The sequence below is a fragment of the Poecilia latipinna genome, unplaced genomic scaffold (assembly GCF_001443285.1).
Source record: "Poecilia latipinna isolate Pla-1442-1.1 unplaced genomic scaffold, P_latipinna-1.0 Scaffold2919, whole genome shotgun sequence".
Classification (NCBI taxonomy): Eukaryota; Metazoa; Chordata; class Actinopteri; order Cyprinodontiformes; family Poeciliidae; genus Poecilia; species Poecilia latipinna.
This window is the reverse complement of record NW_015115535.1, coordinates 25171-48720: the sequence shown is the minus strand read 5'-3', so window position 1 is coordinate 48720 and position 23550 is coordinate 25171. Positions and strand designations below refer to the sequence as shown.

At 39.5% G+C, this 23550-nt stretch overlaps 1 protein-coding gene and 1 long non-coding RNA gene across 2 annotated transcripts in view; both read left to right on the top strand.

Moving 5' to 3' along the window:
• The window catches only part of LOC106939588 (protein diaphanous homolog 2-like), a 31714-nt gene extending 8622 nt beyond the window's left edge, over positions 1–23092 (top strand). The window contains exons 3-4 of the mRNA XM_015022034.1: positions 20319–20411; positions 22068–23092. Coding sequence (XP_014877520.1) covers positions 20319–20411; positions 22068–22162 — 188 coding nt within the window. The 3' untranslated portion in view covers positions 22163–23092. The remainder of the gene's footprint in view (positions 1–20318; positions 20412–22067) is intronic.
• LOC106939590 (uncharacterized) lies at positions 1479–18582 on the top strand. The gene is made up of 3 exons (XR_001422882.1): positions 1479–1499; positions 6197–6204; positions 18389–18582. It is a non-coding gene; the product is annotated as an uncharacterized LOC106939590 (long non-coding RNA).
• Positions 23093–23550: the final 458 nt, after the last annotated feature.

Sequence of the window (23550 nt, the reverse complement as noted above, 5' to 3'; positions counted from 1 at the left end):
AAACAATTGTATAACAGTTTCCAGAACCGCTGTAATGACTCCTCTGTCCTGCAGCAACGGCAGCCAGTCGTGTATTGATCAGTGTGAGCTGCCATTGTTTTGCACGTGGAGGAAAGAACACAGTGACAGGGGCTGATGCTGGCGTCTAGTTATGACAATGACACTGAAGGAATTTCAAGCCTGGGAGGCCTTACAGGCAGTCAGTGCACTCTTTTGTCCATTATTTATTCATATTTTTTGACTAACAGACTGGGATTTCCACACCAGTTTCTAAATGTCAGAACTAGCCAAGGACCTCTCCATCGCCCAGCCTCATTGGGAAATATGACAAGACAGTCTCCAGCACGCCACAGACTCTCCAAGATAATTGATGCATGCAACAGTTCTTCTCTCGCTCTTTTTTTTTTTTTTTTTTTTTTTTTCCCCGGGCGAAGCCCTCCTGAAAGCTCTACTTTCAATAATCCAACATGGCTGAGCTGAAGGAGGCTGTCTACCCCCTCTCCCTCTGTGTCTGGCAAACCAGATGGAGAAGGATGGAGAAGTGGTGCGATATTAAATATTTCTGCCAGAGCAGATTTTGATCTTGGTTTCTGAATGCCATAATATGACATTCAGAATGAATAAAACATGAGGATGACATGGGCAGCGTTGCCTGCAGCCTCCGAGATAGTGGGGGATTGTGCTGCGCACCGACACCTAGATTACTGGACTGTCTCGATGACGGTGACCTTGGAAAATTATGGAAAACTCGCTTTCTTAATCCAAGATGCACTTGGCATGAAAAGCTTTTCTGCTGTCAAGGTTCCTTACCTGCATGTTTTTTTCATTAAACCTAGAATAATTTCATGTATTTTTACTTGTTTCTATGCGGAAAGCAATCTAACAAAAGGAGTGGGAATTTAAGCTCCAACCAGAAACGGGTGGGAGTGTGTTCAGCTTATTTGTTTGTCCTCACGCCCTCGGTTTCCTTTTTGTTTGGAAGATGTAAACAGTGGCTCTCCTAGGTGTACACACCCCTGTAGAAAGACCAGATTTATGAGGCCGGGTTTATGAGATGCAATAACAACGCAACAAGGAGGAAAAATGAGCTTTTTCCAATGTTAATTTATCACATATACTTTGCCTTGAAACTGAAATACCAAAATATCTGTGAGGGGGGGAAGATATAAAAAAATGAAATGAGGTGCAGCGACCTGGTTGTGAAGGAACTGCATCTTTGGACTAATTCTGGGTTGAGATATACGATGAATTATTATCAGTGTAAGTTTTTGGATACTGCATCTTGTTTTTACCACAGGATGAGTAAAGGGCAAATCATCTGGGACGTGTGATTGATAGGAGTGCATCAGGGCGGGGCCGTGTACACATTTAGTTGTGCGTTGCGCTTGTGGCAGTTTAATTAACTTTTTCTATCTTACTAAACAAGCTAAGCTATTTATGCCTTGATGTAGATATATCTTTATATTGTGGAGTCTTGTTTGGCCTTCTCTGTGCTGAATGTATTGTAGGCTTACTAAATGAGCCACAGAAATCCAAACAGACCCGATCATCAAGCAAATAATTTCAGCCCGACCCTGCGCGGGCCAAAAATCTAAATTCTACCTTGCCTGCAGCCTCAGACATTTCAGGGATTGCGTTGTGCACCGACACAGAGTCCTGGCCGGTCTTAATAACGGTGAACTTGAAAATATGGAATATCCACTTTCCTGAAGCAGGAGGTGCTCAGCGCTGCCAGCTTTTCCTCTGTCAAGGTCGTTACCAGCATTATTATTATTTTTTTTTAACCTTGACATTTTTTTTCTGCTCCTTCAGTTGTTTTTCTTTGTGGAAAGCAATCTAAGGAAGGACAAACGCATGCAGGGCTCCATTAATGCGTCTGATGAATGGGGATGTAAGCTCCAGCCAGAAGAAGGGTGGAGGTTAAAGCAGCTCGGTGGTTTGCGCTCGCGCCCCGCGTCTCGGTTTCCTTTTAAGCTGTTTGGTTGGAAAATATACAGCAGGAAATTCAGTGTTTTCTTGTTGCGCATCTTTCTTCTCTGCGCCTCCTCTCCTCCCTGTTTGACAACCTTGGCTTGAGACTCTCGGCTCTTGTCTCCCTGCCTGCTCTAAAATTCTACATGTGCTTCACATATTCGAAGAGTTGGTTATTTGAGGTGATTTTCCTATCAATATTTCATGCGGAGCATCACTCTTGTTTTCTGCGATGGCTTGGGAAAACACAGAAGTGGGCAACACAAAGAGACTCGTGTAATTCCTCTCGCCATTAATTAATGATGGCTGAGCATTTTTGACATTAATTTTAAATTCTGGGGGTTAAAAGGCTAAATGAAATCCTGAAATAGATAGTTTAGACACCTGCTCTTAGAGATCAGACTGATAGAAATTGAGTAGAGCCAGCTATGTTTTCTGTGTATTTGGATGCATAAGCTGAGCAGATGGGGTAAACATATGCCTATTGTGTTATGAGAATTAAGCACAGGTCAGTGTCTTATCTATTTTAGGGATTTACTGGTTTGCTCATTTTGTGGCTTAAAGGACTGCTTGATGGATAATAGTATTTTGTTTAACGCAATTTCAAGAGTCTATTTTTGAGAAGGGATAGATTTTATGTCATTTCACAAATTGCAACCTAATCCTCTTTGCTCGCAAATGATTAACAATGAAATGCATTTTTAATGAGAGTTTAATTCATTTAGCTTTTTGCCATGATGGCACCAGGATGGAGGAAAGAGGAGAGGGAGAGCAGATAAACGCTTTTAGGAAAGTGGTAATATAAAAAAAAAACCCTTGAAATGATGCCCTCTCTCTCTGTATCACTTTTCCAACAAAGTGACAGACAGATAAGAGAAGTGTATCACTAAACACTCCTCTCAGTTAAGTATTTGAAATCTTAATGTATGAAATATCTTATAAAATCATTACCCAGTCACTCAATTTGTTTTAATTTGCTCTAAGTGGATTCTCTTGAACTGACCAGCTGTTCAACATTTACAGAACCACTTTAGATCAGTGCAAGTGACTGTTGAGCTCTGCAGAATATGAACTCAAGCTAATGCCTGTGTCTATTACAGGCTAAGAGCAGGATATTTTTACTGCAAGGAAATGAAACAATGTCAGCAGCAGAAAGCTGGGCTCTGCACAGAGCTGCAGCGTGGTGGAGGACTTGAACTTTCCTTCGCTAAAGGCATCAGAGTGAGGAGAAGCAGGGCCCCTCTGGTCGCTGGCATCGCCGGGGTCAGCCCCCCCGTCTGGGGCGAGTGTCTGAACCCGCATGCCATCTGCGTATTCCCAGTCAAATTCACTAAGCTCTCAAAAGACCCGGAAAGCCTGTTCGCTTTTTGAGCACGATGTGGTCTGGCATGAAGCACATATGAACAAAAAAAAAAAACAAAAAAAACCCCACAGCAAATAAGTAGATGCCAGTAGACCGTTATGTTTCAGCCAGGTACCAGGAAGACCTTTTTCTGAGAAACGTAGGCAAAAAAAAATGCAGATTTTATTGTTATTTTGTGTATTAGACAAATGAAAAATTGAAAAAAATGGTACATAGTTTATTATTAGAGATAAAAAATGTAAGCATTGCTTTGCATTTCTTTACAAATTATATTCTGTAGATTAATGTTTTGCTGCCTCTAACAGTTTTGAACAGCTAGTCGGCTTGTAGCTCAGTTGTGAAATAGCTAAAGCTGAGCCATGGAGTGTGTCTGTGAACACCAGTTTCTAAGTCTTGTTTCCAGTTTCCAATTACAAACAGAGCTGGACTTTGATTGGGCCTTTCTTATTCATAAATATGCTTTGATCTAAACCAGAGGTCTGTAACCGAGCCTCAAATATCAGATGATGTACTGAAAAAGACAACTTTCATTTTTGATAAATATTTACTACGAGTCATTTCTTGTGTTATGTTCCTATAAAATACATGGATTTCTGCGGTGGTCATGTGACAAAGTGTAAAAGAAAAAACAAAAAGACTTTCGGAAGGAAGACATTACACAGCTGACTTTTTTTGACCCCCTGTATATAGTCAGCTGTTTCACTAAAACCTTAAACATGCAAAAGCTCTAAACATGCACTTATCTTTTTTATTCTGTCTTCATTGCATCATTTTTTTTTTGCTGAATGGATGGCCACCCAGCTGCCTCAATCCACTGCAACAGCTTGAAGACGCGAGAAAAATGCAAATCCATACATTGGTTTGCTTTAACAGAATACAGTTTATGATAAATGTGTTTTGGCAGGAGACATATGTTACAACATAGCCACTGAACGCACAATATAATCATCTTTTATACTGTTATCTTTGTTCATTCAGCATCTGGGAGCTGGATAAAAACAACTTAAAATCTATATTTGTACTTACAAATCATAAAGCCTAAAGGTGAGTGAATTAATGTGCTGGTAATAATGGACATGGAGTTCAGCTCAAGATGGTGTCGCCACAGTTGATTTTTATCGCAGAAATGTGTGTCCTCCTTTCCTCTTCCAAAACTCAGTGTGTGTGTCTTTTTTTTTTTTTTTTTTTTTGAGCTGCTAAGTTTTTTAGGCATTCTTCCCTCTCAGCAAGGCCTGCTAAAATGAGGTCTCCGTGTCTGTATGATTCTCTGCAGAGAGCAGTTGGCATGTTGACAATGATGGGCCTGCAGCTTCTATTTATGCATCCTTCTTGTCAAACTTTCACTCGCTGTGGATCAAATGGTGTATGTTTACACAAATAAAAAAAAAGTGGGCTTCTCTGGGAGAGGCGTATATTTTATAAATACGAGGGAAAAATAAGTCGGTGAGGTTAGTTAGGTTAGGCCTTGACAGCAGACTGCAAGGTTTGCATTCCCTATGTTTTTTTTATTTTTATTTCCGTAGAAGTTTACATCCAACTACACAAGCCGGGTGTCAAAGAGGGAAGAGTTGAATTTGTGACTCTTTAATGTCAGTCATGTTGGAAAACACTCTTACTTCAAAAGTTAATACTTTTAATTAGCTTTGGATTACTTTTTGGTGGGTGGATGGATGGTAAGTTGGATGAATGGATGGATGGATGGTAAGTTGGATAAACAGATGGATGGATGGCAAGTTGGATAAACAGATGGATGGATGGTAAGTTGGATAAACAGATGGATGGATGGTAAGTTGGATAAACAGATGGATGTATGGACTGATAGAGTTGAAAATAAATTGAAAAATGCATATAAAATGTGCTCAAAGGTCCTGAGGATGAATATTTTCCATATTCTGTTTTTTTCCCACATGCATCCAAACCTGAATAAATTCCAAACATTGTATAATTTTTCAGACCTCATAGAAAAACAAAAAAAAAAAAACCTTTCAGATGTTCAGAAACTGCTACCTGTTGACATTCAGTTCACGTTTTGACTCTGTACCTGATAGCCCGTCCACATCTGCGCGTTTTCTCTCAAAGTTGGCTGCAGCTTCTTTTTCTTCCCCTTCTTGTGTATTTTTAAACACAGAAAACATTTTTTTTAATTTATGTTTCCATTATTGTGGCATGCTAACCTAAAGTGACATATTTATGTGCAGCCGGCTGACTGCTTGTGGCTGGCAGAGCCCTGTCAGGCCTGACAGTGCTGGAGCTGCAGATTGATGGCTCTGTGTGACACTGACAGCTGCCAGTAGGCCAGCACATACCTGCGTTGCAGCCATGCCAGCCAGGTGATCATAGACGAGAGCTGACATGCCACGGCAGGGTGGACAGGTTGCCTCTCCAAGTTTGCATAGTGTCCCCACAGCTCGGCAGACGTTGCAAATAATATTACCGGGGTAGATAGCTTTAGAGACGTGAAGGTCAGAGACACAAGCAGATAAAAAAATGTTGAGCTTCTCGCTTTGCCTCAGCTTAGCTTGAAAGCGGATATTGTAGCCGAAGCCGACCTTCGTGTTTGAGATGGAACGTAAAAAACAAGGGCAGACCTTTCAACAATGTAACTGTGATGTATGTTTCAGTGCTCCTCTATTTGCTGCATGTTTATTCCCCCATGTGTAATTTCTGCTTCCAGGAATTGCGATCTTCCATGCATTCATTATATGCACTGTCTTGGAAAAGTAAACAAACCTCTTAATTTTTTTTTTATTTTTTTTATTTGGTTTAACATTGTGTTATTCTACAATCCTTCTTTACTCATATCTCTGTGGTTAAAAGTCCATCTGGGAATATGCATTGCAAATTAGCTAAGTATTAGTTTAGTATTGTGCGTACTAAATTTTTTGTCCCCATTCAAATAAACAATAAACAAACAAAAAATCCAGTGCAACAGTTGCCTCCTAAAATCACTTAATTAGGCTCTATTCAAACAGCAGGTGATGGTTAATTCTGAATTTTTTGCTGAAAGTTGATTTTTTTTGATAATTAAATGCAACCTCAATCAGATTTCTGATTTACATCTAGACTTACTGTTTGGCTTATTATGATACATGTCTCAGATGAGTGATGCAAAATTTGGATAAAATTCAAAATGACTGCAGTATCAAATACAAGTCAAGTCTGCATCAAGTGAAACGTGAAAATGTTTCACCAGATGAGATCAAAATTGAACTTTTTGGCCTAAGTGGTCAAAAACTTAACCCACTGAATAAATAATTCCTGTGGTTAAAAGTGGTGATGTTATTATGATCATGTGGGAAAACTTTCCATCAGTGGGAACTGAGAAGATATTATAAAAATAATCGAATAAAAAGACTTGAGGCAAGGATTTCTTAGTACAAGTACTAACTATATTTACCAATAAAGTGACTTTTAAGGCAGTTGGTTGTATTGTTTTATTTAGAGGTGAAGTAGTAAAAGGGGCATTAATCATTTTTTATCAAATGAGTTGCGCATAATCATTTCAATTATGCTCAATTTTGTGTCGGCCTGTTACATTAAAACTCAAAGTTCAATGTGTATGAATAATTTTACAAGGTACAGTAGTTTATTACACACGTTGCACACAAGAACAAGCATCTTTTACTTCATCTGCATATTGATGTCACTTCAGTGTGGCACCAAACTTTTAGCAAGCCACTTTTTCTTTGCCCTCAATTTGGAGTGCAAGCAGTACAAGCTATTCTTTGCAACTGCTTCGTATGGATTGTTGAACTCCATAATTACCTTAAAAGACGGGAACAAGGGCGCCAGGATTATCTGCCGTCATGCACTCGTCGTAATAAATAACAGCATATTAGATTGTGCTCCATCTCCAGAAAGAATCGGTATCTGCCCGAAGGCAATGACGGCACAGAGCTTCTAGGCGGCTGCATCTCAGCTTAGTCCCACAAGACCAGGCAGCGTGAACTGAGACATGTAGAAAATTAGATTTATTCAAAAACAAGTTCCACAAACGGAGTAAATATTCTGTGTGCTCTCTAAAACAAAAATTGGCAGAGTTAAAAAAAAAAAAGTCATCCACTGCTGTCCAGACATGTATTATTCTCAGCAAACTACTGTCGACGTGTGAAGCAACCTTTTCTTCAAGAATGTCTTGCATTAAAACCATAATACTTAGCATCTTAAAGTTTCACCCATCTAAGTTCAGGTAGTGAGACAGGTTTCAGATGTCTCTGCTCCCTTTATTTTGTCTCTTCCTCCATAGATCTCTTAATTTCACACCACACTCTCATGCTTCCTCATCCCTTCCTCTCTCTCATCACTCTGTCGACTGCTCTTTTCTTCCTCAGCGCAATAAGCGCAGGCACAGTTGAATCTCATTAATTTGTGGGTGGTTCAAGTGTCTGATCATTTCCCCTCCCAGATCTGGACCCCACCAGTCACTTTACAGTCAATCAAACCTAATTACCCTCACTACAAAGACCATCAAATCCCATTGTCAAATCCATTTAGCTTCCCCAGACAGGGCCGCCTTACGCTCAGGCAAACAGCCCATGTGGGGTTTGGTTCAGATGCGATCTTGATCTGCATTACAAAACTATGTATCCGCTACGTGCCACTGTTTAAAAGCGGAGCTCTATGAGAGCCAGGATAGATTGTTTGGGATTTTTTTAATTCACTGAAATTATTTGTTAGCCATCCCAGATCACAATGTGAACTTCACTATTAAGTCCTCTGATACAGATCAAATGGACAAAGACGGCTGTTTGTCAACAGTAATGAAACACATTTCTGAAAGAGTCAAGATGAGGCTCAGATCTAATGTGCTAACTTTCAAGTATGGTGGCAGTGGCATCATGCTGTGGGTTGTTTTGCTGCCAGCGGTGAGGATGCATTAGAAGGTAAACCTTCAAATTCTTCAGTTTCGTCATATCATCAGCTGGGTTGAAACCTGATGACAAAAAAACGGTTAATTAGCGTCAACATGGAAAACAACACAGAAGCGTTGCCTGAAAACCAAACAAATACCAATACTGCCAAGGAGAGAAGCAAATATCCTGCAACAAGTAGAAGCTCAGTGAATGTTATCAAAGGCTTGCAGTCAAGGTGCAACTTCCAAATCGACATTTATCCAGCTCTTACTGGGGATATATGCATATATTTAAGCAGCTATTTATCATTTTGACCATGAATGGACAAGTACTTGTTTGTAAAAATGATTTAAAATAAAAAGATTCGCTCAAATAAAACCCAATTAAACCTTCATGACAGTGAGGACTTCATGTAATCTACATCTGTATACGGATCCTACCCTACCTGCAACTAACATATGAAAAATGTGTGGCTCAACCACAAACCTTGGCTGCCTTTGCTGTAGTTTTTTTTTTTTTTTGCTGCCATAAAAATCATTTAGTAGTTTGCATTTATTAGCATTTAATGCAAAGCAGCAGGAGGAAGGATGAGGATTACATTAGAGCAATTAAAGGTGTGGGATTAAGGAGCTCCCTGCGGTTGCATTAGGGAGAGACGCTGCAGCAGATATCAGTGTTACGGTAAAACATAAACCCCTCTGATGGCTCCAAATGTACAGTACATTATTTCAATGTGAATTAAGGAAGATGCATTTAGTCAGTATCTCATGGCATAATAAAGAAAAGGTCAAAAACGAGCACCTCCAGATGTTATTAAAGTTAATAAAAAACAAAACTGTATCTGAAACGCACATATTTGAGTGCTGCTAAAAGCTGAACACAAAGGAGTCCTTTTAAAAACGCTGCTTTCTGCTTCGGCCCAGACGAGAACGTAAGAGCTCAATCACTTTGCAAAAGCTTGGATAAAAAGAGACACCATTAAAGCGAAGGTCCTGCTGGGTCAGAGAAAATGAATATAGGTCAGGGCCCTCCATATTGGAGCTAAATCTAGCTGTACTTTGCCTATAGAAAAGAGGTACCAGTGACCCTCTCTGCTGCGATGACAGCTTCCTGTGGCCCTCCTGGCACCCCGGCATTGTGACCCCATGTGACGTTGGGAAAGTGTGTCAACTTAACATCTGTCAGTGCTGGGTTGGAGCTCTCCCTTGTGTGCCGGTACTGTTACTGGGCAAACTAGCCCAGAGCTGTGGATGGATGGTGATCGCAGTATGGTAGCTGCACAGACCTTAAGGCAGGAGCTGTAAATGATAGCGGAGGGAAGAGCGTGACGACGGCTGTGTTGCAAGTATCTTCCTTTCCCCTCCTCTTCCCGTCTCCCACTCTTCCCTCCCTACTGTTTCACACTTGGGGCCTGGCAGCATCCATCCAGATGGAGGGTTTATTTTTGTTTTTGTTTGTTTACTTATTCATGCATCCAGCTATTCGGGGCATCGCTGGGGCTTTTGCTCCACCACAGAATGCAAATCGCCGCCGCGGCTAATCCACTTTCATCTCTCCCTCGTCGACATCCAACTTGACTGCACGTTTTTTTTTTTTTTTTTGTTTTGTTTTTTTTTTCCTCCAGTCTCTCCAAAGTCAGGACATTTCGCCTTTCTTCTGTGAGATGACTGGACCCACCCAGTTTCAGCCCTCCCCTTTATTTCAGGAGGTAAAATGTCCTGAAATTGCACACTTTTTACCTACAAGCAGTGGCAGATCTAGAAACTTTTACATTATGGGAGGAGCGAGGGAGTGGTAAGAGCTCTAAGCACTGTCACTAAAACAAACATAATACCCTCAAAAAAAGAACAAATTATTGAACCTCAGTCTTTTAGAAGTCTTACATATACATATATTTATTCAAATGATTTTTCAAATTTTAATTATACCAAAATTTATGTAAATTTCTACTTTTTTCAGTCTGACATCATTTCTAAATATTGAGTCAGGTGTTATGATCGAACCATTACTCATTACTTGAGGGATTTCTTTTTAACATTCTAACATTTAGCTTCTTGGACGGCTAATTTTTACTTGAGTAAAAATATGTCAAAGTGTTGCTACTTTTTTACTCAAGTTAATTTTTTGGGCTATCTTCCCACCTCTGTCAGTTTGACCCTGGAGGTTCATTGCACCCACTATGTTTGGAATTCTAACAATAATTATGTATTTTTTTGCTGAATTAATATTTAATTTGAAGGCTATAGGAGGCTTCTGGACAAACAAAGTTTAGTTTTTATAAGTCTGATTATAATATAACGTTTGTGGGAGGGGAGAGGTGTGGCAAAGCTCCACTGCAGTGGGGGAAGTTCCCCCCCCCTTGCCCTCCTGTAGATCCCTTCCTGCCTCCCAGGCACCTTTGGCAATTTCATGACATTCTTTCCACTCACCACATCTCCCTTATCTTTTTTCTCCCCCTGACCCTGGCGCCAAACAGGGAATAAAGTAGTAACCGCGCTGCCATTCCTCCCAGGATGGAGTGCAGCGCGAGCATTCATAATCGAGTTAGGGAGGACATGAGTGGGTTTGCTCATCAAGTTCGCCATTTTTATTTGCCATCCTACCCTTCCCCTGCTGCTTTATTTGACACGAGCCGCTGCCTGTGCACTCCCATATACACAAACTCCTTCAAATTACAGCCTGAAGCCTTGCCGAAGTTTCTCAGGTCATCATGTCAAAGCTGTTGCCGAGATCGGTTGGTTGGACAGCGGGGAGATTGTGAAAGAAGATGGAAAGGGAAAAACAAGGGAAGGATATCTAACAGGTGCATGACTGCTGTTCTTGGGGAGCTTGTGTTGTCTGTGCTCTCTGTGGCAGTAATGGTGTCTTTTTGCCCTGCTCTTTGGAGCTGCTGGGACAGCACGGGAGGAGGGTGAGTGGAGGATGTCGGCGCTCAAAGCTCGACAGTTAGAGAACAGGAAGCAGAGCGGAGGCTGTAAAGTAATGCAGGTGGCTGTGTGCACATCTAGGTGGCTGAATTCAGGTGTGGAAATAACACAGAGCCAGGTGCATGGGAGCGAGAGTGGGGAAAGGGACTGAGATTAAAAGAAAGTGTAGATGCCTGCCTCTCCACCTGGCCATAAAGCAACTACCCCCTCCTTCCGCCGAGGCCTTTGTTTCACGGCTAATGGTCCAGGTTAATTGCACAGGTGACTGTCTGTGGGGGAACAGATGGGCTCAAATGTGTTCAAAAACAATCTGCAGCAAGAAGAAGAAAAAAACAACTCTTATTCCTCTCCTCTCCGTCGCTCCCTTTCTTCCTCATCCTCTCCACTGGAGTCGTAAAGCTGGAGTGGGGTGAGGTTAAGATCTCACTGTGTTACTCTCTCACACTGTCTTTAATTTATCAAGCGCAAGGCCAGTAAGCTTTCATTAGATCTCATTACAGAGCAAATTAGACTCCAGAATTTGCTTGTGGAAAGTAGTGTGTAATCTGCTCATATGTTGGGTTTTGATTTGGATTAGGAGGAAAACGCAACGACTTCATTCGCTAGGAGGAAACTGCAGCTGTCTCAAAAAGCGTTTTTACGGTTACCATTTATAGCCTGTAAATGTCTATTTGCATTCTTCACTTTACAACCATCAACTTCACTGTACTTTATTTGGATTTTAATGCACCAATATGCTTTGACCTAAACCAGAGGTCTGCAACCTGTGGCTCCAGAGTAGCAAGACGCTCTGTGGAGCTTCCACAATGGCTCTTTATAACATGGGTAAAAAATAATAAACCAACTAATATTTATACATATAAATATCATAGCAAACAGAGGTTTTAGCAATATTGTTCAGGGAATAATTGCATAAAATTTCCACAACAGAATGTCACTAAAAGTACCAGCAACATGATTGTAATTAATTTCTTGTCATTAGGTTGAAATCTGCGTCTTTAATATATTTTCTTCCACTCAAAAAAATTATTCATCCTCTTTTTGTGAAAGTTTTATGCTTTTCTGTATCTTAAAACCCCAAAAAATGTAAATAAAATAGTGTTTTTTCAAGAATAACAGCACATGTCTTGCAGTAGATGTTCATCAAAATTATTATTTTAAGTTATTTTGCTCTCTGGATTGTAAAGGTTGCAGATTCCTGACTTAAACTGTTTTAGCTGTGGCTTTATGTTTCGGGAAGTTGAGCCTCAACCTTGTTATTCTTGCTCCTTCCAGCTTCCTGCCAACTCCCCGTTATTGCTCAAGGAAGGCATTCCCACAGCATGATGCTGCCACTTCCATGTTGCATTGGTTTTCTTCATTCTGCATGTTGGCCTAAAATAAAATCTTAAATCTCATCCGACCGTTGCATCTTCACTTGCATGGCTTGAGGGAAAACTGCAGAGAATGTGTTTTATTTGTCTTTATTTTAAAAATGTAACAATCTTGTGACTAAATGTGCTAAATTAGAGGAGTTCTTCCTTGGCCATGATGATCCTGTTTATGCACTAAACTCCTAGATCTGGAAAGAATAACTGGTAAATTAGTAAAAGGTTTTCTGTACACAGCATGTTTTGTATGATTTTTACTGATAAAACAAATTGCAGGAGCACCATTTGTCTTGATCTTTTGCACTACTTTGTGTTCCGGCACAAAAAGTTTGTTCTAAAGCAACAAAATTCAAGTGGTTTTAATGCTTTTGGACTAAATCCTTGAAAGTTTTCACTAATGTAATTGGCCTAAGCTGCAGGATGAGAGTTTGCTGTTGTTTTAGAAAGCTGCAGTTTTTTTTATGAGAGTTTCTTTCTTTCCTTTGTGAACCACGACAGCTGAATGTGAACCATCAGAAATTGAGCTCTCATTTATCGATCAAATGTTTTTCCTCAGCAAAACAAAGCAGGATGTGCCGGACAGCAAATTGAAGTTATGAACAGGCTTTGTTGACACTTAATCAAAGGAACGGTTTCTGGTGTTTAAGAGTGGGCAGCATTCCCAGAGTTTATTTATGTTTTTAAGTATTTTTAGAGCTGCAGTTTTTGCATTTCATTTTCTAACATGGAAGTTTTGTAGAGGGAATTTTTTTTTTTATGACAATTTTGAATGATTGGCTATTTTTTAAATAGACAATCTATCATGGTAAAAGAAAAAAGCTTGAATTGTGCTTTGTATTTTATTGGTACTTTATGTAAAAAAAAAAAAAAAGCAAACACAAAAATATACTCAACTTCTTTTATTCTGATCCCATGAAAAGTGTTCAATCCATCATCTGCTTAACAGAATAGAGTGTGGATTAAGTTCAAACCTACTAAAACATGGCCGTTCACCTGACCTCACAGGACAGACTTGGACAGTAATATAACCAAGGAGGAGCTGCAGAGATCCACAGCTCAGGTGGGAGAATCTGTTGAAATGGCAACTATTAGTTTTGGACTCAACAAACGTGGCCTTTATGAGGAAGCCTTTGGTGAGGAAGCTATAAAAGTGCTTTTTTATTTCATAAAAAATGCAGGGGATATCGGCAAACATGGGGAAAAAAGCCACTCTGATCAGATGAGTTCAAAATCATTATCACTCCCAAACAAACAGTCTCCACTCTGAAACATGGTGATTGCAACCAAAGTCCCAACCTGAATTGTTGTTTGTTGGCAAGATTAGGAAAAATTGCTGTGCACAGATGCTCTCCATTCAGTTTGAGCTATTTTGCCAAGAAAAACAGGCAACATTTCAGTGTCTTGATCTGCATAGGGTGGCAGAGACGTTCCCCAAAGACTGGCAGCTCTAATTGTAGCACAGCGTGGTTCTACCAAGTATTGACTCAGAATATGTATGCATGTATCGCATAGATCCCAGTGATTGCATCGTGACAAAAAGTGGAAAAGGTTCAAATATTGCGAGGTGTTATACGTTCTCATCTCCCCCTCCGTTAGGTATCTATCTACTCAGTGTGAAAATGTCAGCCGAGAGATCCGCTCTGTAACATTTAGTTTATAAAGTGGATCCAGCACTCTTTCAATATATAACATGGCCTGGTATTACTTTTAATACATGGCAGGTCTAACTCCAGCTCTAGGTATGTGTGTCTGTGGATCGCACGCTGCAGAGTATGTTTTAGAAATAATTAAATGTCACAGAGCTGGGGCCTTCAAGTATGCAGGAAGATGTTTTACGACCTTGTGCCTTGTCTTGCCTCGCTATTCCCTCCCAATAACCCATTCCAGCAAACGCTCTTTCCTCCCCGTTCTGCCCTGCGTGTGCCAACCTCCCCCTGCATTCTTCCTCCTGCCTCATTTTCTTCTTTACAGTTTTCCTCCCTGATGGTGACACTTAAAGCGCCTGTGCTTATTCTTTTCATATCCCTTCCTTTCCCCTCCTTTGCTGCTGTCGAGGTTTGACTTAGTGCTCCGCTCCTGGGAATGGTGGTACATCACAGTTGCTTTCTTTTTTTTTCTGTTTTAGTTTACAGCTCGCTTTTTTTTTTTTTTACTTCAGAAAAACTAATCTGATGTGTGAAGTTTTTATGGCAATCCAGCTGAGAGCACATTGCTCTTGTTACAGCTCCTAATTAGAAAATGTGATGGTACTGCTTGTAAATATGCTGCGGTGAGCCAATCTCTCGGGCTCACAGTTGCTTTCGACGCAGGTTTTTGGTCAAGGTACCAGACATCCAGGTACGGGATGGGAAGGAAGTGAAAGGATCATCGGGGAAAGATACGGAACCGTTGAGGGCAGTAAAGCTTCCCAGAGTTTTATTTCTCCTATTGAAGGTTTAAGTGTTTAAGAAATTAACTATCTTCCACATTTCCACAAGCTTTATTAAGATCATTAAAGGACCTCAGGCCTGCTGGCGTCGGGTCCCCGCCGAGGTGTTTCATCACCGGAAGGGTTTGTCAATGTCCTGGGTCTTAGCCCATCTTAACCCATTTAGAAAGCAATTTCCTGTGAGCAGAGAGGGATCTCTCCTCTTGAGAAAGATCTCTAGGTATAAAAGGTTAGCTTTTCTGTAATTCCTCATCTCGCAATGTAGCACAGCCGATAATAAGAGGGAGACGACTGTTTGCCTTAGGTTTACCAGCTCAAAATAAGACGAGCGAATTGCTTGAACAAAGCAGAAATGTCCGCTGAAGTGGGCATGGTACAATAAGCAATTAGGAAAGCTTGAGTTGAGGATTACAACAGTAAGTGTACTCAAATAATACTGAGTTTTATTTCCATAAACACTGAGTAAATTCTGCCTTTATAGATTTCACGAATAATCTGTAAAGACACTACTGTGTCAGAGTGTGCTCTTACCTTCTGGAAGCTCGTTTGTGAGTTTCTTGAGTTTAAGCTTTGGACAACTTGGGGGAATAGTTAATTGAGATCAGACATGTAACCAGGGAGTGAGCTTCCAATTTTAGTCATTTTGGCTCTTCTTGTCGGCAGACTTTCTCCCCCCTGAACCTCAGTCTAGCAGGGCTCCACAGTCCCGGCCATTACGAATGATGAATTGTGCTGAAGTTAAGCTGGAAGTAGGACAAATTGATCAAAGTGTCAGGTGCCCCCTGTGATGTTCGGGTCTACGTGAAGAAGGAGCTGTCAAGAAGTTTCTTGTAGCACAGTTGTTGCAGATGAATGTTTACCTGGCTTTAACAGGTTCCGCCTTCTGTCAAACATGCAATCTGTCGTTGCTAGCCTACATACGGATGACCTGCTGAAGATCTTGGGAGCTGATATAGTTCTAGAAGTGCAAACTGTTCGCCGTATTGTTCCTCAAGTCCACAGGAGACGAACCCCGTGTTTCCCTTTTTTTTTTTTTTTTTTTTTTTTAAACCAACGAGCTAGCTATCTGAGGTGTAGTGCTGCAATTTGAGATAAGCACTACTTTACTCGGCTCTGGTTTTGTTCAGATAAAGCTGGTCTAATTAAGCTTGATTTAATCGGGATTGCTTTTAAGCACAGCACACAGCTTCTTTGATTTCAAAGTAGCCCTTGGGAAGGACTTGAGGAAGAAAGGGAGGAAATGAGATAGAGAGTAAAATTAGTGAGGGCATCTTAAGAGTTGCTTTTTTAAAATTTGCATAAGACATGTTTCTATTCTTAGTTGTACTGTCTTTTCCTACTTGTGTGAGTGATTGCAGGTTGGGTGGTTTGTAGCTGGAGAAAGAAGCAACATCTGCAGACGCTACTTTCAACAGTAATAGAAAAATGTGTCATTTCATTAAAGCCACCAGCTACCATTTATAAAATCATACTAGACACAGTTTGTCGCCCTTAGATCAAGTCATTCTATTTGTTTTGCTATTTTGTTGGAAATTTGCATTTATTTAAGATTAAATCAAATCCTTCTGAACTTCCACATGCACATTTATGATATCACAAAATGTGCACATATTTTTAATTGAATTCCTCTTTTAAGGAGCTGTACAGCTGCTGCAAAACATTTTACCTATATGTGAGTCTAAGGATAATTTGTAAATAAACATATGCAATTGGTTTTCTCAAATTTAAATAAAAATAAATAAATAAAATGATACATATTTATTAAAAACAGAGCAATATATTTTATGCTTATATTTCTGTTAATTCTGATGATTTGGAGTTACACCTGCTGAAAACCTAATGAAAAGCCACATTTTGGATTGTTCCTCCAGTAAGGAGACAGAGGACTGACCTGTTGCTCAGTGGTCCACAGTCTTTATTTGGGATGAAAATTTTGTTTTTTATTTGGAAATCAGTGTCCCAATTGGTGCTTATTTCACTTTCCTGCAGGGCTGTGGAAATGCCCAGAGTGTCAAAAGTATCAGCACCTGCTTTTATGATCAAAGTGCTTGATTGGCCAACAAACAAAACTGTTCTGTTTAAAAAAAAAAATCCTTTATTGGTGTTATGTAATCGGCTCATTTTCTGACTAATTGAATTTGTGTTTTCATTGCTGTGTCCTGCAGTGGAAGTGCATACTTTACCTAGTTGTGTTTTTATTGCCAATATATATAGTGTAAAAAAAAGATGCACCACTGGGAAATACCTATATTTTAATTGACTACTATTGGCTGACTCTTGTATCACTGAGCACACACACAAATGAAAAAGGTTGATTACTCCTGTAAAAGTGCTGAGTCCGAATGTAGAATTTTTCTCCACAAAATTTTCCCTCCAGCAATAAACGGGTTGCAAGAAACGACGGTAAAACCCTGCAGGAAGAGCCAGTTTACTCATACATGCAAAAGAATTGATTGCCAAGTCTCCAGGTCCACAATAACTCACCCTAATGATCCTAGTTTTAAAATAATGTCTATTCTAGACCAGAATGATGAAAAGGTTGCCCCTCTAACTCATTAGTATGTGGGCACAAAGACAGATGACCCAGATATGAAGCCTAAGCTTATTTTTGAACTGCTGAGTGGAGCTTCATGCGCGCAGTATGGCCACATCTCGTCCTGCCGTTGGCCTTGCAGCTCTTTAAATGCTCCAATGCTGACTGCCTTCACTTCTCTGGTTGCATGGATTCACAGGGCAGATGAAATGGTGGGCAGGGGGAGTGTTTTTCGGAGCCCAGTCCCAGTGTCATTGACTGAACAATGATAGAAAGCCTCGGTATTGAGCGGCTCCACACTAAATCTTTGTAAAGAGCACTTAGCTCCCCCTGCGTTAGCCACAGAAAGAATATCTGTCAATGACCATCACTGGATGCTTTCATCCTGAGGCTCCTCTCTGCTAAACTCTAACCTAAGCTAAGTGTGTTTTACTCCACCACAACTGTTTACTAAAAAAGAAAAGAAAAGAAAAAAAAAGACAAACCAAAGTCAGTGACAGGCCTGTCCATCAAGACTCAAGAGTAGCCGCTCTGAAAATAGTTGCTGTGTCTTGCAAAATTATTTACAGTCCTTGAAATGTTCACATGCTGTCTAGGTTTAGACTGTAATGGGTGTTTTATGATAGATTCCATATATTGCAGAAGAAAAATGATACATGGTTTAAAGCAGTGTTGTAGTACTCGAGATTGGTCTTGGTCTCAAGACCATTTTTTGATGGTCTCGGTCTTGTCTCGGACTTGACCGCATTTGGTCTCGGTCTCGAGCGCTGAGGACTCTGTATTTTATTTCAAGATCAGTCGAGACCGCAACTGTGAAGATATCACTAAACGTACAGCATACTGTCCAGTTTATTTGTTAACATATTTGTTGTCACTGGATGCAAAATGCACCAATTAAAATCCAAGCAATAACCGTGTTTCTATTACTCCTCCCTCCCCGGAGAGAGGTGTTGACTGACTTGTTGCATATATGGGACAACGCTGTGTCCAAAAGTCCGCAATATAGTGATGTGGCATTCAGGAACAGTCCAATTCTTCTGAATGGCTCTTTACTTAGAAAATAGGACTGGAGTGTCACTGAGAGCCGTTCTTTGTTGTTGTAATGCTCTGCGTACACTGCAGTAGCTATCATTATTTTATTTAATTATGTACATTGATTTTTTTAAATTAAATAAATAGAACACAATAACGAAAGAGCACAGAGCATGCACATTGCTCGTTCAAAGTGGCAGCTGTAATGTGTGCCATGGTGTCAGACTGCCTGGCTTCATGTAGCAGGAGAGAGGGTGAAAACAGTCACCGTGAGTGCCTTGTGCTTGGTTACTTCTTGCTTGTTGCTCCTTGGTCAGTGTTCGTAGTTGAGCATTATTTACCATCAGGGCATTGCCTCAATTGCTGTGTTTAATGGTGCAGATAGTGATGGTTTCTGACATGAGCAATATGGGCAAACATTCAAGGCGTTATCTTTTTAGGGATGGCACGAGACCACCGCGGATTGTAGCACAAAGATGGAAGCAAAGCAGAACAAAGTTTGTCCTCCTTTTAATATTGGTAAAATTTGTTAAATATTTAATATCTAAGTGTTTTTATGGGAATATGGATCTTTGAGATCAGTTTGAGAAGCAATTTTGATCATATTTCACCATTTTATCGTGTCTTGTAGCGCAGGGTGCTGGTCTTGGTCTTGACTCGGTCTCGATACGCTCTGGTCTTGGTCTTGTCTTGGTCTCGGGTTAGGTGGTCTTGACCACAACACTGGTTTAAAGATAAAAATCTGAAAAGTGTGGTGTGTATTTCCACATTTTGTTGTAGCTCCAGCTGCAGCGAAATGTTCTTCTCCACTCAAACCCGGTCAGATTAGATGAGGGAATCTGAGAACACCAGTTTGTAAATCTTAGAAAAACAGAGTAAAGTCTAAACTATTCTAACACAGTAATATGCTTTGATTTGAAACGTTTAAGTTCACAGCTCAAAAATAAAATAAATGCAGTGTTTTAATGAGACAACAAAAGCTGTTGATTTTTGTTTAAAAATATATCTTTAAAAAGAAAGGCATACAATTTTACTGTTTGGTTGATTTGCAATTGTGCTGGTCTAGAAACTTTTATTCCATTCTCAACGACATTATTGCTATATGGGTCATTCTTGCTCTATATAACTATCTTAATGAATCAGTGGGTCAAATTCTGCTTTTCCATATGTCATTGGATGCGTCTGGTTCTATTTACTATGAAATTGAAATTAAAGCAAAATCATGGTTTATAAAGTCAGTTCTTTTCATTTTCCTGCTCATCTGTGCTACTTCCACTCTTTTCATCTAACTACCCTGACCTGCAGCATGCGTATAGGAACAGCAGCCTTTCACAATCTTTGATTGGTTTAGACCTCAATAATGCTTATGTTGTTGAACTATAAGGAGGTTTTTAGTGTCTGAGACTTTTTTTCCTCAAATGTTTGGTTGCACAGATGTCTGTTTTTTATAGTGTCACTATTAGGTCAAAATTAGGTCACATTTTACCCCCAAGTTGGTCGACCACTAGAGGCCCGTTTTGCCAAGCTAAACATTTTTGTTCGTAACAAGTATTCCTCCAGAATTTGCCATGTAATTGGCTCCATCCATTTTTGACCAGCTCTCCTGCTAAGGATCCCCGCAGAATGATGCTGCCACCACCATGTTTTTATAATGATCTATAATGTATTCAGGCTGTTAGTTCTCTGAGACAAATAGTTTGTTACTTTTAGGCCAAAAAGTTAAATCTGAGTCATATAAACAAGTCATACAAGTGTATTTGTGATTATCTGCATGTGTAAAGACTGTGTTATGTTTTTCACTACAAACATGTTTTTTTGTCTCTTGTTCTGTTCTCTTGCAGAAGGGGATGAAACTGGCGTGATGGACAGTCTGATGGAAGCCCTGCAGTCTGGAGCAGCTTTCCGTGATCGGCGAAAACGAACACCACGAAATGGTAGGAAAGTAGATCCTCTGTGGGATCTCCTCTTGTCTGCCAGTCTCAGTTTCCTGTCCAGCTCAACGTTATACTTGCAAAGTGATTGGCTTTTGACTTTACACATCTATGCAAATATTGGACCATCTCAAATTCTTCGCCTGCTTCAAGGATGTTTTTAACCACATGAGTACAAAGTCCATAAACAATGCTTCATAAAGAATCAGTGTCCTAGGGAATGACAGAAGAAACATATGATCCTCCTCTTCATAAATCTCCCAGAAACACGACCAAAGCCAGTTTGGTTTAATCCGGTGTTATTCCTCTCTGCCTCGATGAATGGGCCGTGCTCAGGGGAGTCCTACCTTTCAACAGCATGAGGGTCAAATGAAATGCAAGTCGAGATTTCTGCAGCTGAGCCACAGGTGCTGCCATCTCCATACCGCCAATAATGACAGAAGGTATTGGAAGGGAATATAAACACCAATGGGGGCGATGAGATGGAGAGGAGGATTTGGGTTTTAAATTTTTAGGTTGAGCCTCAGATGGCAAATATTTCATTTAAAAACACCATAATGTTAAACTACTGTTTTAGTTATTTCATAGAGCAGTTTATAAAATGTATATGTGGGCATGTAGCTTGCTCTCTCCAAAGAGAAGAGATTGACACATTTTTCAAATAATACCAGTCAAAATTTTAATACCTAGAGACATTTTTTTGCTTTTGAACCTACATATTATTACTTGACTTTTCTAGGCAGGTTGACTTATTGTAATTCAGTACTTTAACCTTATAGCTTATAAAGAACAGACCCAAATATGTCCCTGTCCTAATTGTTCATCTCCATTGGTCTGTAAGATTATTCTTGCTTTTGGAGGGGGACAAAACATTCTGATTGACATTTTTTTTTTACTGTTTTTAGTCCTGTCCTGTGAACATTTACATTTAAAAATTGCAAAGCATAAAAAAACCAAAAACAAAAGTAATGCAGTTCAAACTATGACACAGAGATGCTGTCTGGATGTTAAATTAATTTCCTTGATGGAGGAGAAACTGCCTAAGATATAATTATTATACAAGATAAGACTGGGATGAAGCGAGAATAGAGAGTAAGTAGCTGTTTTTATAGAAGTGTCTCCATCAAATATATGTGCATATTGTTCCTGATTATTGCTCTTCATCACACTATTAAATGAGCTACAAAAACTCAATTTTTGTCTAAAATAATATTAACTCCTCCTCCATGTGCATATCAGATATAATAGAACAGAAACCAATAGTTTTACATATAAAGTAACTTTTAGTGTATGTTGGGGTAAAATAACATCAGATTTCTTTTTCAAAATAATAATTAAAAAAAAAAAAAGTTGTGGTGCTGGTGAGTATCAAATGTTTTACTTTTTATTGAGGCCAAAACCTGATACTTGAAATTAAACCAAAGACTAGATTAGATTTACTCTAATGTTTAATGTTATCTTAACAAATTGTCCTCTTATTGTTTGGTCTTATTCGTCTCTTTCTGTCAGACATTTATGTGGGGTATTTTTTTCTTCTTTTTTCTCTTTCTTTGGGACTTGTTCTACCTCAAATATGTCACCTCTGATGGATTTTTCTCTCTTCCTTTTTCACCTTCCTTTTTCCTTTCCTTTTTTCTTTGACTGCCCACGTTGTTACAGGTGATCAAAGCCCTTCCAGTCCAGCCTCTCGGTGGCCGGGTGCTAACTATGGTAACAGAACTCTAGGTGTGTCTTTATTTCACTGCCTTTCTTAACCCAGACCCAGCACGATTGTTGGTCCTACACTGCACTGCTCCTGGCTGCGTAACTCACACGTCCTTCCTGTCAGAACATGTAATTTCAGCTGGTCTATGAAAAAGCAGAGTCCTGTGCTGAGTTGCTAACTTTTTTTTTTTTACTCGGAAATGACATTTTGGAGAGTGCGAGATGTGTTTTGCTTTTTTAAAGTTCAATTTATCAAAATGCGACATGAATAACACGAATTAACATATGAAATTAGACTCACTTAAGATAACTGTCCTCTTTTATCATTAAAAAGGCCCTAAATTTATAGATATTAAATATCCATCTAGACAAAGGGGAAAACTTTGTGTAACCTGATGTTTCGCCTCTATTATCTTAGCCTGGAAGCTCTTTTGCCTAATAGATTAAAAAACAGAGAATCACATTCAAGCTGGTGTTATGTGTATATTAGGTGAAGAGATTAGATCAAATATCAAGCCCAGTAAATTTTTATAGCACATAAATAGCATTATGGCAGTCGGTGGAGGCAAACGCTTTGATATCACTCTGATAAAACGAACTGTTTAACTAGTTGAAAGATTTGCAAACATTTTATTTTGAATGTATTTTAAGAAAAGTCTTAAAAGTAATTTTAATAGTTTAATAACGACAGAAATTAGATAAATTTAACCTGTTAGATCAATTTAACGCTCCATACTCTATTAAGACGGCTTGAGCACAATATTTACATTAATTTTCATGTTCAAAATTCAAAATTTCTTAAAACTTCAAGAGAGAAAAATGCAGCTGCAGTGAAACTCTCCTTTATACAACTCAGACGAAGCTACAGCTGAGGCTACTTATTTTGGCAAACATTTTGAAAGGTTGTCTGGAGCGCCTGGTTATTGATTTAACCCAATCTAGAGGCAAACATTTTCTTCTGTCAGAAAATGGGAAAAAGGTTTAAAAAAAAAAGAAAAAAAAAAGAAAGAAATCCTAAGAGAAAACATCTTATGGTCATAAACAACAGCTGCAATCACATCTGAGGTGTGGCTGTTGACTCCCTCTTTGACCTCTCTCAAGGTCAAACAGCTAAAGTTTTCCCCAACAACCACAGATAATGAGTCTTTCACTGGGTGCGACTCCCTCTTGGCTAACAGGTTTAGCTTGCTAGCATGGTTCAGCCTAGCATTAGCTCAGTCGCTAACCTCACTAAAGCTGGAAACAAACCTAAATCCTTGATCCAGCACAAATGTTTTTAGACACAACATTTATTGTAGTCCTCAACATAAACCAGGTTTATATGTTCATTAAAAATGAAGCCCAAACAACATGAAACACCAGCTGTTCTTTGACAAACACTACAAACAACTGAGAATAAAGGCTGAATTAATCAATATCTTCAGTTAAATTCATATAG